Below are 17,575 nucleotides of genomic sequence, written 5' to 3'. Positions count from 1 at the left end.
CATGTTCTAATCACTGAGTTATTCACTGAGTTATACTTTTTTATAATCAGAATTGCTACATAACAGTAGAGAAATTGGTTCCTCAAGCAAAAGCTACACTGAACATTTTCTGATATTGAAACTGGAGGGATGCCATATTAAAAACAAAACAAACAACCCAAACTATTAAAATTTGCAAGACGGTGATAGCAGAGCCTTAAACCAAGTGTTCCTTCGGGAACACACAGGTCACAGAGCCACAAAACTGGCCCTGCTTAGGATCAATATCCAGAGCCCAGAGTGTCTCAAGTGGGGAAAAAGGGAAAGCAAAGGCACTCAGGACTTAGTCCAGCATGTCCAATCACCATGCCTATGGTTTACTGTCCTTCTTCTGGTGCCTAAAAACCTGAATGCTGTGCTCAGGGTGGCATGTGTGAGGGCCTCACTCACCTGCCACCCAGAGCTACCTGCAATTTTTACAAGTAGTGTGGAGTTCAGTAGAGAAAGACCCAGCATTATTGGACTACTGTGGTTGAGATGTTCAAATGTCAAGTCAGGAGTCGCAAAATAAAAATTTGCTCAAGTTATATGAAATTAAAGGTGAAACTGAGAGCAGTAAAATGGGGTCTAGCCATGCAATTTTACTGTGGTTTAGTGGTGGGCCCAGTTGAATTGTTCAGATAGGTGGAGTCATAAGGTTTTAATTGAATTCATTGGGGTGACATTGGCTAATAGGATTACATAGGTTTCAAGTGTACATTTCTATGATACAGGGTCTGCATATTGCATTGCGGGTCCACCACTCAAATGGAATCATATCTTCAGGCATCACTGCTCTTTATTCTGACAGGAGCAATCTGTAGTCAAGACTAGGGGTGTCGAACTCAATCAGAGAAGGGGCCAAAATCTAAAATCCAGCCTAAATCGCGGGCCAAATGGTTTACTGAACAGTCATAAACTGTCATTGTGATGGAAACGCAGTGGAGTGCAGTGATGACAGCGCGGTGCGGGCCACATTGCAAGGCCTGGCAGGACAGATTTGGCCCGCGGGCCTTGTGTTTGACACATGTGGTCAAGACCATCATAGTCGTTCATTGAATATACTTCCCCCGTGACTACAGGGCCCCCTGAATTTCAGTGACAGTGCTGGGCTACTTTTCAGGGAGGTCCTCAGGCACCAGAGGGTGACTGGCCATTTGCACCTACATCAAAAGACCTGATATTCTGCCCCTAGTCCTCCACCGGGTCAGGAACTTCTACTGTTGTTAAGATACTGGTTCTCAGGAGGATTGCTGGGGGGGGGGGGGGTGGGGGGGTGGGGGGGTGGTGGTGGTGGAGGAGAGGTTAGTGATTTGAGTCTCATTAAGAGCTTTTCCTGGACACCCTCTCACCCTTTTTCATTTGCTAATTTGGCTAAGGCAAGGGCTTCTGGTAGAGAATGAGAGTCTTGCTCAGGGTAAAGGACTAGGGTTTTGACACCTGTGCACACTAGAGACCTTAAGCCTCCCATCAGGAGTGACAGCTTTATCCCTAATGGCAGGACACTTAGGCTGCTCATGCCTGTGCCCCTCCACAGCTAAGTGCAAGCTTTTCACAGATGAGCTGATTATTGCCACCAGGACAGAATTAGATGTGAGACATTTGCACACAGACAGTCCTAGCTAGAACAAAGTTCACCAGTGTGTGTGGTGAGCTCATCCTATATAATAACACCTGGTGCCTGTTCAAGACATGAAACAGAGAGGAGGTGCAGGAGGAACTCCGGAGAAGGGGATGTGGGGATTCAAGGCTCACTCCCTTTGGGCTTTATCCTTCTTGGCCCACATAAGGGGTGGCTCCTGGGCAAGCACTGTGGCTTCGGCCAGGAGGCGGGCAGCCCAAGGGGCACTGAGGTGGGATACACCTGGGCTTGTGAAATATGGTAGCAACCATACTTGGGTAAAAACTGTTGTTTGAAATTTAACCCTGCTACTCTGGCTTTGGCATTAGCTTACTTGCTTAAACAATTGGGTAGTTACCTCAGCTTCTATCGATAGATGGAGACCTGGAAGCTAAGTTAATTTTCCCGTGCTTGGGACCAGAACTACAGGAGATTGATTCCCACTGACTCAGTAGCTTCAGGGCTAGAAACTGTAGATAACTTTTAGAGATTAACTACTGAGCTCTGCTTCTGTATTATCGGCTATCACAAGGGAGGGCCACATTCCAATGTCCAGCAGGATGTTGCTGGGAATGTTCCTTCGGGCTGTTCCAAACCTTTAGAATTTGGAATTTAGAACAAAGGAAAATTCTTGTGGTTTAGACCTTTAAAAGGACTGCTTACACCTGGAACGGGGCGGATGTGAGTGTGGCCATCTGCGTGTGGTGCTCTTGCGGTTGTCCTGGCCAGTTCAATAAATCCTTGCCTGCTTTTCTTAATCAATCATCAGCCTCCAGTGGTCTTATTTTGAACCCAGGGTTCGACACCACAACACTTGGGCCAGCGCAGGGGGCCAGCAGGCAGGGACCTGCCTTGCCCATGAAGAGCAAGGTTCTGCAGTGGCCCCAAGATGTGGGTCGGCCCCACAGGAAACAAGAGGCATGACTGCCAGCGTGGAACTATGACCAGGTGGAGGTGCAGGAACCTGCAGCGCTGAGGTGGGGGTTGAGGGGCGGCAACACCTCAGTGGAGGGACGCTGCAATGCCATTCAGCAGTTCAGCAAAGCTCCTAGCACTAACAGGGCCTCACCCCTACAACCTGCGCACTTGAGAGGTGGAGACTCCTGCTCCTACCGAGCAGCCCAAAAGCAAGCCCGCACCCACCCAGCCCCAGTTCCTGTCCCACGGAGGCCTGAGCCTGCACAGAGAGTGAGAAGCCTACCATCTGCTCCCCAGGAGGGGAGGCAGTAAAGAATGGGGGTATTGAGCAGGGGAGAGAAAAGAATGTGGAGCTTCTGTGATGAAGAGGTGCTTGAGAATGAGGCTCAGAAGCCTCATGGGGAGGTTTGTTCTGTTTTCCCAGCGGCTGCCCCTTAAAAGGGCAGAGAACGCAGCTGTGAGTGCTCCCTGCATGCTGAGTCCAATTCACAGCCAACTGGAATTGGCCTCAGTGTCCTGGTCTGTAAAATGGATTGAGCCTGTCCCAGTGCCTTCACTGAGCTTTAATGGCCAATTGAAATACTATATAAGGAAAATGAGGGAAGAAGTGAGAAAGAAAAGGAAGGATGAGCAACACAAAAGAAAGATTGAAAGGAACCTGTAAACCCATTGTCATTTAAATAGGGAATTAGTCAATAGTGTTGTAATGATGGTATGATGCCAGGTGGGTACTGGAAATATCAGGGAACACTTTGTACAGTATATGATTGTCTAACCACTATTCTGTAACTAATATAAAACCTGAAACTAATACAAAATAATATTAAATATAAAGAAATGAAAATAGGAGTGAAATTTTTATAAATTTCAAAGTTTAAATAAAGGCTGTAAAGAAAGGGGGAGAATAAAAATAGTGTTTTTCATTTTACCACTTTATTGTCTTTTCAGTACATGAAAAAGACAGTTGTGTTTATATGGTGCTTTTATACTTTTCTAAATCATTATCTTATTTGATGCTCAGGGCAACTTAAGATGAGATAAATAGTCCTTCCACTATTCAAAGAAAGAAAATCTTGGTGTCTGGCCCCAATGATTCAAGCCATTATTGTAAAGCAGGGTTTGTGAAATTTCCTGTGATGGTCATATTTTACTAATAAAAGCCTTGGGGGCAACCAGGCCAGCAGGGGAGGGCAGTTGGGGTGATCAGGCCAGCAGGGGAGCAGTTAGGCATCAATCAGGCTGGCAGGTATACAGTCTAGGGGGCAATCAGGCTTGCAAGGAGAAGTGGTTAGGGGTGATCAGGCAGGCAGGCCAGTAGTTAGGAGCCAGCGGTTCCAAATTGTAGGAGGGATGTCCGACTGCCGGTTTAAGCCTGATCCCTGCAGCCTAAACTAGCAGTCAGACATCCCCCGAGGGGTCCAAGATTGGAGAGGGTGCAGACTGGGCTGAGGGACACTCACCCTTTCTCCTTCATGCACAAATTTCATGCACCTGGCCACTAGTTATGAAATAAAGATCTCCCTGGCTGGTCCAAGTGAATAGATCTGCACATTTGTAGACCATGTAAGAAAAGCTTTTTGAGATCTAATATTCATTGAGCACTTATGAATCATGGCATATTCTTCACACTTTATGTTTTGACATTTAATCCTCACAATCCCCATTTTACAGATGAGGAAACAGGCCTAGTGTGACCTGTGCAAGGGGATTCAGAGAGTAGAAGGAAGATAGGGGCTCAGACAGATAGGCTGCAGACTAAATGTCTTAATGTCTTCACTATTCCCTAGTCCTATGGAACCTGTATACTAACATGGCAGAAAATCAAAAGGAAAGAATGGCTCAGGTTTCAGTTCAATACCAGGCCTTGCATGAGTTATTTGACCTAAATGTCAATCCCACAGGCTTATCCTTGCCACTTCCAAGCAGAAGGGAACTTGCTCTGGGCCACAAAGCAAAGGGTAAGCCAGATTTTAACTCAAGTTTGTCTAGGTGTTATTTTCTACCACCTCCAGCCAATGAGCTTAAGGATGCTGCATCTGGCTTTGAGGGTGTCATTGCCAACCAAGAAGGTACATTCTACAAGAGTTGGAGATCCAAAACTGAAGTCAGCAGGTGGAGGGTACATGTCTCCTAACTTTCACAGTGAACTCTCCAAGTAGAAGCTTAGGGTCGGAGAGAAAATGGCTTGTCCCAGAAGTGTCTATTAACTGCATGTGAGCAGAGCTATGAGAACAACATTGTCCAATAAAATCTGAACAAATAATACAGTTGGTAAAGTGACACATTTAAATGTATTAAAAAGAGAGAAAAAATGTTGGCACAGATCCAGGGTAACCATGAAAAAAAGATTTTCCTTCCTGAAAGTATTCTGTCCCACTGGAGGGGGAAAAAAATAAGGAAACATGAAAGCCAATAAAAGAAAAGCAGGAGCATGGAAGACCATCATTAATCTTCTATTCAAATGGCAGTCACGGCTGCAGATTACTGGAAAGGCTTGAATAGCAACTCTATTCAGAGACAAATTAAGTATTGGGAATACACTCAGAAATAAGTAAGTGATCTAATTGCATACCTGATTCTGGAGTCATGCAACTGACTGCAGAAACACCAGATAAAAGCTCATTAGTTTGGAAGGGAAATATAACTCTTGACATTTGTTTTGGTAAGAAAATAAGTTAATTAAAATTATAATGTTAGCAAAGTATTCTGTGTATAAACACGAGTCACTCATCTTATATACACTTTAGTGGTATTAACTGGATGATTTTCATGGCTTAGACACATGGAGAAAGTGTAGGGACAAGGAGAAAGTCAGGGGGCATAAGACGGAAAATCTAGTAGGGACTTGGCAGGGAGGGGCAGGGGGAAAGAGAGCGAGCCCTGGGATGAGGGTCCTGTTTAATTCAAATTCTACTCTACACCAATAAATTTAAAATAGTTGACCCATGAGATAGCTCAAGTATGAAATAAAACTATGCATACAGTGATCTTAATCTCTGCAGTCATTATTATAAATATATATTGAATAACTTCTTTATGTTAGCACCCATGTCTCTGCTGCTTTTAAGAAAATGGGAAATCCCTTTGGGAGACCAGAGGCATGATATGACATGTTTTGTTTTGTTTACTAGGTAGATGTTAAGAGAGTCTACAATTTAAAAAAAAAAATACTAGTAATTCCATATATTATGATAAAAATAAATTTATTTAGGTAAAAAAAAAAAAATGCCATCTTTCCAAGCTTGACAAGGGTAAATACCCACCCCAGTAGAGTCAGTTTGCTAACAAGAATGAGCTCTGCTATGGTTTACTTCCACGTGTCCTGTGTACAATCAACAATCAGCACAAGTAAAAGGTGTTTCCTATTCATCTCACTATGCCAGCGAATGCTTCATATCATACAGAAGAAAACCACAGGAAAACCGGCCAACAAGTGTCTTTTTGTTGATTGAAATGTCATCTTTAAATGGACGAATAGATTTCCAGCTTGAGTCTATAATTTGATATTGCAACCAACTTCATCTCTGTGCAGACCATGACTTACGAAATATCATCTAAGCCAAGAATCACTTTTAAAACAAACTCCTATTTTGAGGATAAACACACATCTTTTAATGTGTGGTTTGAAACACCATTATTTTGCACATTCTGAAATGTGATTTTTTTTTTTTGCATCCCAACATTGTCATGTCATAAATTAAAAGAATTTCATTATCACTAATCTATTGCACTAATGCCCAGTAATTGCCTGTGGTCTATGCTTCATTATCCAAGGGTATAAAAAAGGAACTTTGGAACTGCAGTTGTGGTCAGCCAGCTGACAGTCAGTTCTCTTTCCCACTCCACATTAAACATCAGTATGTTGGACATGCTGGTTCAAGCCATTTGGGGTCCATCTGCATTGTCACTGGATAAGGAGGCCCGAACTTGATTATCTTTGGCAGAAGGATTTTAGTTAGTAAACATCAAGTGGTCATCACTTGCTTTCCTACAACAGAAAAGGGGAGGGGGGAGGAGAAAAGAGATTATGACTCAAAAATTTTGGGAAGGAATAGAAATACTTCATATTTTAGGCATGCATAGGTTATCAACATGCTAAGTGGAACATTAAAAAGGGGAAAAGTTAAGAAGGGCATTTGACATTATTTTGGTTTGAGCAGATGCTTTTGGCAACTTGGAGGAGCTGTCTACCTCTTTGGGACCCTCCATCTCCTTTCCTTGACAAGCCTTCTTAATGACTGGAACCGCAGACTATCCTTCACTGCAGTAGAGAAGGCGAAAGGTAAATTCCGCATCTGTTCAACCAGGCACATCATTCCAAAGAACCACATAACATTAGAACTGGAAGAGGTGTCAGAGGTCATCTGTTCACCCTCATGACACCGAGGAACCAAGAGGTTTAGGAGGGGTCATGGGACACATTTGATAACTCACAGGGTCCAAAATGAAATCACAGGAGTTCTAATGATCAGACTAAAGGCTCCATTAATAACTGGAAGGAGAATCCATTTGCGGTGGCTGCTGGACTGCTGTCTGTCATGGGCCCGGAGAGGGGCCCACACATCAATACTCACAACGCTCTTCCTAACTACTTGGGTTTCTCAGTGAGGTCTTCCTCCAATATTTACTCTCCATTCATAGCCTTCCTCAATTTTATTCCACTCTTTGGCTCCTAGCCTTCAGATATATCCAGGTATACTTAATGTTTTATGGAGTCAAAGCCATCACTTGGTCTCAAGGCCCAGGACACTAATAATCCATTTCCTTCATCAGGCCTTAAGATCTTCATTTATTCTCTGCAAGGTCCATCAAAAGCCCCCTAGATCTAAGCTTTGATTTGATTACATGGCTAAAGCTGTTCTAGCTGATTTCACCCATAATTGTCTTTTGGTAACAGCCACTCTTGTTTTTATTTTTTTTATATCCACTTTTTTCAAAACTTTCAACATCCTTGTTTTTTCAGTAGATTTCCTTTAGTGGACTCTCCTGTTCCATTTAATTCTTTCATTAATGATGGGCCTGTCCCTCTTTTTGCCTCGGGCATCTTCTCAACAGCCCCTAGCACATCTTAGGACAAACTGCTGATATTTTTCCCCAGCACTCAGACCCAACCTGATTAGCTAACCTCCAAGTTCACCTCTTACATCTTTTACTTATTCCATGTGGCTGCACAAGAAACATTTAACAACCTCCTGGGGCTTGTTATGGTGCAATCACAAAAAAAATAAAAAATAAAAAATAAATCAAACACCAAAAACCCCTAGGTTACTCTCCATAATTCTCAACTACATTCTAAGATTATTTCTTTTTTTTTTGTTCTGTACAGCTACGTATTAGAAAAACAACTTGGGGAGACTTTCTTTGTACAAGATGCCTCTTAGGAAGTAGCTGCCTATTAAGAAAATTAATTTTCCTTTATCCCAGTTTTCATGGGAACAATTTAATGCTCTGAAAGGATAAAATGTGATTTTAAAAACTTAACTCTTCTCAGAGGACTTCATTTCATATTTACTAGACATACTTTGGAAATGCTTCACACAGATCATTTCAAATCCCAAGATGCGGTGTGAATTGATTAGCAGGAAATACATCCTGTGGTTTTTAAGCAGCAATTATGTTCCCCATCTTCCTTCAGAAATATGGTTTAGAGAATCTTTCTCAAAAAACATGGGTAGGGGATACTTTGAGTTAACAGCTCGCTACTCTGACTAGAGATGAAAACAAACACGTGTACCATTAAATATCGTATCCTTATCTGACCCCCGTTCTTGTCTCCAAACCACCATGTGGAAGCTTTAACACTGAGATCTAGACTAGTGATTTTCAAACAGTGTGCCACAAGAATTTTTTAAAAACATGCAATATTTGACTATTTAGTCAGGAACTCTGACCTCTTTTCCCTTAAATTGTCAAATTAAAAAAAATGACAACAGTCAACACAATAGCCATCTGGTATGAATAAATCAAAATTATACCCTTTTTTTTGTCAGATTGGCAAAAAATATTTTTTGGTGTGGCACGGAATTTTAGTAATTAAAATTATTTGTGCAGTGAGATGAAAATGATTAAACATCTCTGGTCTAGACCTTTTTTTAAGTGTCCTGATGAACAGCAGCAAAGTGCAGTTGGTCACCGAAAAGCTACTGACACGCATTTCCAGCCCAGGACATGTACAACCTCCTCTCAGGCAGGTCTCCTGCTCTGGTCCAGAGGAGTTATCTGTACCAAATACTGTGAAAAGGGAAAATGCTCTTGACATTCCGAGAGCTCCACCTCTAAAATTAAGAGTGTTGCCTGACTGGTACAGCTCAGTGATTGAGCATCAGCCTATGAACCAGGAGGTCAAGGTTCCATTCTCGGTCAGGGCACAGGCCCAGGTTGCAGGCTTGATCCCCAGTGTGGGGACATGCAGAAGGCAGCTTATTGATGATTCTTTCTCATCATTGATGTTTCTCTCTCTCTCCATCTCCCTTCCTTTCTGAAATCAATTATATATATACCATATATACTATATAGTATGTATTATGTAATATGTATACTTATTATTATTTTTATTTTTATTACTTTGGCCACATAAGAGTTCATTCTCTTGACTTGAGGGACATAATTCATGCCTTCTCATAATAGGCTTATAACACCCCCACAAGGGTCCAACCATGTCATGTAGCTTTCTAGAAATCATTTATTAGAATCCCTTTCTAAAGCCGATTTCAGTGGGAGGGAAGATGGGTTCTTTCCCAGGATAAGCTGATTTCTGAGTGTTGTGTGCACCTGGGAAGTACTCGTTGTTAAGGCAGCAGAGCAGTTCCTCTCAGGAGCATGGGGACCTGATTAAACACAATACTGACCTCCTCAGACAGCAGACGCAGGACGGGAAGGCCGAGGACTGTTTCTGACACTCCTCTCGGCTATTACATTCCTTCAGGAACTCCTGAAGATCCGTCACAGGAAACCCATTCTGCTGGTATTTCTTTAAAAAGTACACAGTGCTGTTACCTTATGCATAAAGCATGAGAAATTGCTCCCTTTGTCAAAAAACCAAACGCACCTTTGCTAAAATAAAACTCTCCCACATTGCTAGGTCAGATCCAAGAACTGATATTAACAATGCTGAATCAGTGTCAGTTCCAGAAGGCCAAGCCAGGGCTACCATGGAACAGAGAACAATCCAAAGGAAAACACCTCTGGTGCCAGGGTGAAGCAGGGAGGGGTGTACTAGAAAGGGATATAAAAGCAATGATCCGAAGACTAAAGTTTTAATACTAATGCAAGACCAGGTAAAACACCCCCCTTTCTTCCCTTCACTGCCCATGCAGAACCTGCCTGAGAAGTAATCTCTATTTCCTCTACTTTTATGGAAGAGGATCACTTGGTGGGGCAGAAGGCAGTAGGTTCTTTCAAGCAGACACAAAGACCCCGAGGCCCTCTCCCCTCATGCTAAGTGAGGTCATCCACCAGGTCATCAAGAGTTGGCTCACTCACAGGGACACTGTGACATCAAAGGCAGGGACCCACGGGGCAGCAGTGGGCAACAATTCTCTCTATATGCCCAACCCTGCTGTTAGAACCACCCACCCACTCTCATGTGGAAACTAACCTCCCCAGGCACAAAAGTGTGCTCAGGAGTATTTCCAATGAATCAGCTTCTTCTGAGTTTAGTCTGAGAAGGTTCAAGAAGAGCACAACACCCCAAAGCACTGACATAGCACCTTCGGTTGCTCCAGTGCTGGTCTGAAACAGGACTTCTGAGCATGACCATCTGCTGTTAGACAGGCCACCACTGGAGGCAACAGAGTGCCCTTCAAGCTACAAACCAGTTAAATGGACCCAGACTGGAAGAATACAGAACCCACCGTGTGGCTCAGGAAGATAGGAACTTAAACAGCTACAAGAGCCTTAGCTTTCATCATTTAAAGGAAACCTGTATCACACAAATGGTTGTGTCATCCAGTATGTAGGTATTCCCATATCTGAACAGTTGTCAGGGTGGTGAGGATCCCTTACCACTGACATCTACCACTCAAAACCTCAGTTCTAGGACAGGCAAGTACGCCTGTCAGTGCTGTGACTAACAGTCGAACTACTTAATTTACTAAACTATCTCTACCCATTGCCTTTCTCTTCCCCCCACACCTCTAAGTCAGTCACCCTGACCTGGGTGACAGGGATGATGTCTTAAATGCATATTTAAAATTAAACTCCAACATCTACCAAGTCTCTTTGCTTTTCTTTAAAAACAATTATTAATTTTCCCTAACCCGTTTGGCTCAGTTGATAGACCGTTGGCCTGCAGACTGAAAGGTCCCAGGTTCGATTCCAGTCAAGGGCATGTACCTTGTTGCGGGCACATCCCCAGTAGGAGGTGTGCAGGAGGCAGCTGATTGATGTTTCTCTCTCATCAACGTTTCTTACTCTCTATCCCTCTCTCTTCCTCTCTGTAAAAAAAAATCAATAAAATGTATTTTTTAAACAAAAAAATATTAATTTATTTGAAAGAGATATATAGAAAAAAATTGCTTTGTTGTTCTTATTTACTCATCTACTGGTTGGTTCTTTTATGTGCCCTGCCTATGGATTGAAGCCACAACCTTGGTGTATCAGGATAATGCTCTGACCAACTCAGCTAGCTGACCAGGCCAATACTCTCTTTCCTACAAAACTTCAAAATTTAAGTAAAATGTAGTATTTTAAGTAAGCGGGGAGAAAAATATTTTCCTATGTTCCAATCTACACAGGTTTTTTCAGTTTTCTTGGCAGGAAATCCTGATAATTACTTACCTTAATGGTGTCATAAGAATCCGTAATAAGCGCAATGAAAAGGCTGAGAATCATATAGATAAAAAGGCTGATGAAGGAATATAAATATAGGCGACTGAACAGCCACACCAAGACGCTCTTCTGCTGGATTTGAGCAAAGGTTGCAAACATATCATCACCATTGACCAGAGAAAACAGACACTCAGAAACTGTATTCAGAGCTACAAACTGAAAGGGAGAAACTAAAGTTAGTTTTTGAGATACATCATCCAAAAAAGCAGAGCTTTTTTATATCTAGTTAGCCTGTTTTGTTGAAGCTGTTGTTGTCATTGCTATTATGAGTAACATCCATTTTAAGACAGCTGGAATTACCAAAGTTGGAAAACATTATTTAAAACTCCCTTGTGCACTCACTATCTCTAGACATGTCCCTCACTTTTTTCCTATACATTTTTATATATTTGTAGTCTAACCATTTTGGACCTTGATTTCTTTTTCCCTACTTAGCATCATCTTACTTACACTTAGCATGTCAGATAACAGAACTTTCCTTAGAAATGTCAAGTTTAACTATTTCCCTGTCATTGGATATCCCAATAATATTTGCTATTATAAAAAACAATGTGATGAACATTTCTAAGCATAATGTTTTTTCCTGTTATTGGGCCTAAGTGATTAATATTTTTAAGGCTGCAACTGGCTAAATAAACCGCTTTCTGAAAGAACTATAGCAATTACATTCTACAATGCCTGAGAACATGGTATAGGCTCAAGAAAATATTGCTGAATCAATAGTTTCACTGTAGCCTTTCTAACCACAGGTCGGGTGGTTTTAGCACATTCAAAACCAAAGATGCTCATCAATGGGAGAAGGAAAGATGATGATCATGCCCAGTGCCTTCCAGGAGCTCCCGGCTAACAGTGGACAGGCCACAACCAACGTATTCTAGCATCCTATGGGAGATCTGGGGTGGGCTGTGTGAGGAAGGGGCCCTCAGAACGGGGGCCTGAGGCAGAGTTCACCAGTGTGAGGAGGAAGGGAAGGGTGTGCTCCGTGAATACGGGGAATTCAGCGCCGAGCCTAAAAGGCAGCCAGAGAGGCATGCCTGTGCCACCCTGAGAAAGCCTCGCTCGTCTTCCACATGCTTCAAACTTTCACAGGCCAGGACTGGGAACCAGGAAAAACCTGCAGCCAGAGAGTGATCTGGCCTGTTTCTAAAGGGCAAGCCTGGCATGTGGAAGATCTCCTAGACCGGGAACAGCCCAGGGCAGGGACATGCGGCAGGGGTGAGTGCAGGAGCCAGGAATGCACATGGTCCAGGTAAGACTGAAAAAGAAGAACCTGGGGGAGGGGAGGGGAGAAATAAACCAGGGAGGGGACAAGGGAGAGGGACTACAAATGGACTCAGGTTTAAACAAGGCAGCTTGAGGTGCCAGGTGGAAATGCTGACATGAGGGAGTCGGAGGCATGCACCTGAAGTTCTGGAGCTGGGTTGAGGGTTGTGTTTCAACTGCGGTCCCCAGATGGCCATCCCAACATCTGGGGCTGACAAACTCCTGCCACATCGACTGAAAACGAACAGTAGGTGCTTCATAAACTAACATCTTAGGGCCAGAGGGTTAACATTAAATGAAAGCTTCTAAAGAACAATAATGACCTAACTGGTAAAAGGTGGTAGGGTTTCCAAAAACACCAAGGGAACAAGCTACCTAGAGTTCTGAACCAAATGGTTAGCCGTGGGGGCCATGTGCCCATTAAGTCAGTGTGGCTCTGGGGACAGCCATGTCCCTGGTGAATCTCCACTTGGAAGTTGTGCTACTACTTCACACGCAACAAAATAAAACCTCCCACCCCCGAACCCGGAAATGGGGCTTCCCCTCTGACTGCCTTGCTCCTGGTCAGTGATTTCAGCCTCTTACCAAAGAAACATTTACTCCCAGATAATCGGGTACTTAAAACTACAAGTTGAATTGATTGCTCTTCCCCTCTCTTCACTCTTCGAAGGTCTGCTGCTCCTCCGTTTACCTGACCCAGTCTCTACTCCACTCTCAGGTCCACACTCACGTCTGGATTATTCCAGAAACTCTGAGGAAGTCTTCTTTACTCCAGCCTCTTTGCCCTCCAGGCCAAGCTGTGGTGAAGTCTAAACTTCCCAGAATGCAACCTTCGGGTCATTTCTCTCGCATTTAAGATTATACAACGTCTGGATGCAAAGTAAAAATTCACACCAACATGGCTGGGACAGGCCCTCCTTTGCGTGGCTTCCTTCCATCTCCCCACTGTCAACATTCTCTCGTGCTTTCCTCCCCTTACAACACCAGATCCATTTCTCCATCGTTTCCTCCTGGGAGTTACTCTCTTCATCTAATTCCTTCTTTTGTGTTCAACAAAGCCAACTGGAAAGGGCTATTTCAAAGTCTACCTCGAGACAGGGTGCCTTTGCAGCTCTAGTCCCTTCTCTGTATCAGTGAGAACCACAGCATAAACTACTGGTTGGCCTTCTAATAGGTTTTGAACCCTTTCTGCATACTCCAACTGGATGGAAACACCGTGTCGACCCTCCCTCCTCCATGACTGGATGCACAGGGTAAAGTCTGTGGCAGGGGCAGCAGACACAAATGTAACCCAAACAGGGACCCTGCCCCAGGCCTTTGCTGCATCAGCATCAGCTCCAGAGCTGCTCTCCACAGAGACCTGGAGGGAACATCCAGTTGAGCAAAGCACAACAATATGCAAATTGTTTAACAGTACTACAGGCAGTTCTCCGAGGACATACTTACCACCTAGCCTTCAGACAACAAAGCTAAAGCTGGTTTCTATGGCTAGCAATTACAACCCTCACAGCACCATTCATAATTCATGTTTCTCATGGTTTACTTTGGAATCTGGCCAATTCCTTTGTTTAGTTTCCACAACCCCTCACAGTCTGTGCTTCAGGTTCCAGAATTGCAAATAGCTGGTTGGTTGGTACATACCCAATTCATCCCTTCGTTTCCAATGCCACGACTTAGTGTCAGCTTAGAAACAATACCTGTCTCAACATTAACGTTATTCATAGCCATTATGCTTCTCTCTCCTCTATGCGGGTGAGGCTTATTTTAACCCAGCAAAAAGTCAAAACGGAGATGCAATAAGGTAAGTGACGGCATACACCTTGTCACTGGTACCACTAATTGGTACCAGGTGGCTGTGAACCAGTCACTTTCAGGGGCCAAACTCCACAGAAGTGAACATTAGAAACAACCAAGGTGAGGAGAAGCAAGGTCCTAAAGTGCTTCCAGGCTGGAAGGACTGCATTTAGAGGGAGCTGCTGTGGTTCTGAGGAGCTTGTGAGGCCCTAGAAAGCAGGTACTACTGTCTCTCTGTTTCTTGCTCAGTAACAAACCTGAAGAATCCCCGCCATGTTCTGTGCTGGGCCTGGGGAATGCAAACAGCACTGAGCTACAGTCACTGCCCTCCAGGAACCCAGCCTAGAAGGACTGACATGCTTGCAGTGCAGCAGACATTTAATGAATATTAAGTGGGTATTTCCATAGAGAGTCCCCTTACGTCCTTTGGGACCACAGTGCGAACCTAAGCATTTGTTTCACAAATGATATTTTTTTAATTGAACCAGAAAGAACTTTTTAAAAATTTAAATGAAAACATAACCTGCAACAGCTTATGTCAGAGAAGGACATAAAAATCACCTATAAGAGCAACATTTAGGTTTGATGTTTTAACTGGCTAACAGATCTTTTGAATAAGAGAGGTACTTGGCTAAAACTAGAGACTTTGAGAGCAGGTTCTGCCGAAGTGTTACCCATGGCATCAGCAAATCCAACAAGGTTTCCATGCCTTGGTCTTCTCTTTTCTGAAATGGGGACAATGCAAGGCTATGGCTTATTCTTCACAGCAAAAAAAGTCCTCCGGAAATGTAAAAGTTACATTAGAGTAATGTTCTTCCAGACCTGGCTTTAATTATTAATCATCAGCAGTCTCTAGCCCTCTGTGCCAGACATTTTGAAAGGGCAGTGTGCCAAAGTCCATTAGTGCAGGTAGCCATACCGGTGGGACAATGCCTCCATCTCTTCCCTCTTTTAGCCAAACCATTGGAATCCATTGTCTACCATAAAAACAGAAAGTGAAAATAGGGGTCCTGCTGCCAGTCAAACAGCAGTGTACAACTAGTTTTCCTGAGACCTCCTCTAGAGGGGCTGCAGAAACACCAATGATGAGAGAGAATCATTGATTGGCTGCCTCCTGCACACCCCCTACTGGGGATCGAGTCCACAACCCGGCCATGTGCCCTGACCAGGAATAAAACCATAACCTCCTGGTAGATAGGCCAATCCTCAACCACCGAGCCACCCTTATGGGTTAGAGTGGATGGATGGTTTGCTTAAAGAAAGAGTTAACTTCCACACCTAGGGTGGCTATGATTCTAGGCCCTAGAAAATGCTTGCTGTGCTGTACAGCTTTTGAAGGCTTCGGGCACTACAGAAGGTCTTCTGATTCAACAGAGACTGGCTGGCAGAACCTGAATGGGTGACAGTTTGAATGAATTGGGGGGAGGGGGAGAGACTTGGGGGGACAGGAAGCACTTCTAACTTCAGACTTAAAGAAGCAGCAAGTGGAGAAGGAAAAGCAGAGTCCTGAGTCAGACTGAAGATTTTCTTCTTCCACTGACTGGTGCATTCAATAAAGTAACTGAACTCTGCACTTCCCCAATGGGTGGAGATGGGACACAGATGCCATAGACAGGCCTGCTAGGCAGTCCTGAACACAGCCCTTGTCTCTGCTCCTGTGGGGGAAAATGGAGGCAGATGCTGAGATACACAGGCGAGAGGTGCAAGCATGCACTATGGTAGCTGCCAGCCACATGTGACTGTGGGGCACCTGCTGGGTTGTCAGGGTAAAATACACACTGAATTTCGAAGATTTAGTAAAAAAAAAAAAAAAAAAAAAAAAAAAAAAAGCAAAATATCTCAATGTTTAAATAAAATATATAATTAAAATCACAATTGTATCTGTTTTGTTTTTTTTAATTCTCAGTGTAGCTCATGGAAAAATTTGAAGCCTCCTGTGGCTCTCATTTGTAGCGCTCGCTGCACTTTTATTGGACAATGCTGGTCCAGAGCATCCCAGTCTCACCTGAATCCTTGGAAAGGACAGGATTAAACATATGAAAATGCAGCCAGATCCTCAAAGCAAATAGAGAGAAATAAGACTGATTATGTTGTTCTCCTGTCAGAATTGATCTATTCAGTCAAATGAAACGCTCATCTGCAATGGTCTGTTCTAGGCAATTCCAAGAAAAGCCCTACTGGGTATTGGTCAAAGATGTACATTGGGGTCAGGCAACCTGAATGTGAATCCTATCTCTGCCGTTTACTGGCTGTGTAGCCTCAGGAAAATTATCGAACACAATAAGATCCACATTTTCTGTAGGGCTACTGGGGAGTCAACATAGCAAGGGAGTTAAGGAACTTGGATCCTATATCTATTGGGCACATAGCATTCAAGAATGGTAGCTATATTAGTAAAACTCAAGTAGCATTATCTGAGTACCTTCCAGGACAATGATGGGGTAGGGAGATGAAGGATAAAAGAGATAGGACCACTTGTCCTGAGGCCTTGAAGCCCATGAATTAAAGCCGAAATCTGTACCAATAACCTGGTATTTATTTCAGACAGTGCAACACTGTCCTCTAGTGACAAAAATCTGGAGAAGCATTCAAGAATGCGGCAAGTAAAGAAAAATGTTTGTTTTCCTGGGCACTCACTCACTCAATCGGTTCTCCAGATCAGAGAGATCATATCAAAGAGCAAATTTAATCATGACTCAGTGGTAAGGAATAGGAAGAGCAATGATATCAAGATTCACTATTAGCCCAGAGACTGTCACTTTGCTCACTATGCCTTTTCTCCAACAGGAAAACAATGATTCTCTTTGGACGTGTCAAATGCAACCCCAAAAGAGGAGGAAGCCTGGATGTGTGCCAAATTACTAGGACATATTCAAGTAGGACAACGCACAGAGCTCGGCCTTTCTGGATTGCTCGTTTTTTGTGAACAGAGTATAAACCAGATATAAGCAGATGTTTTGTTTAAAACAACGGGAGAGGTCAGAGGTCGAGGCTAAGCTGAAATACAAGCTTTAGCATAACCCTTTGCATTTCACCCCTTTTCTTCTTGCAGAGCACCTGAGCCAGGAGAACAGGGCCAGGGGCTGTTGCGGAGAGTAAACGAACAAGAGGACAGAAATGCTAAGCACACAG

At 43.5% G+C, this 17,575-nt stretch overlaps 1 protein-coding gene across 2 annotated transcripts in view; it reads right to left on the bottom strand.

Moving 5' to 3' along the window:
- Nucleotides 1-5,743: 5,743 nt before the first annotated feature.
- The window catches only part of MCOLN2 (mucolipin TRP cation channel 2), a 51,134-nt gene continuing 39,302 nt past the window's right edge, over nucleotides 5,744-17,575 (bottom strand). The window contains exons 12-14 of one of the 2 annotated variants that reach the window (XM_036446805.2): nucleotides 11,336-11,542; nucleotides 9,406-9,527; nucleotides 5,744-6,545 (exon numbers count right to left, since the gene is read on the bottom strand). In XM_036446805.2, the coding sequence (XP_036302698.1) occupies nucleotides 6,509-6,545; nucleotides 9,406-9,527; nucleotides 11,336-11,542 (366 nt within the window). In that variant the 3' untranslated portion in view covers nucleotides 5,744-6,508. Of the gene's footprint in view, nucleotides 6,546-9,404; nucleotides 9,554-11,335; nucleotides 11,543-17,575 lie in introns of those variants that run through there. The other variant, XM_045584387.1, reaches the window with a different exon arrangement.

Source organism: Pipistrellus kuhlii, unplaced genomic scaffold (genome assembly GCF_014108245.1).
Source record: "Pipistrellus kuhlii isolate mPipKuh1 unplaced genomic scaffold, mPipKuh1.p scaffold_m20_p_2, whole genome shotgun sequence".
Taxonomy (NCBI): Eukaryota; Metazoa; Chordata; class Mammalia; order Chiroptera; family Vespertilionidae; genus Pipistrellus; species Pipistrellus kuhlii.
The sequence above is the reverse complement of the archived record's forward strand: the minus strand, read 5'-3'. Positions and strand labels throughout refer to the sequence as shown.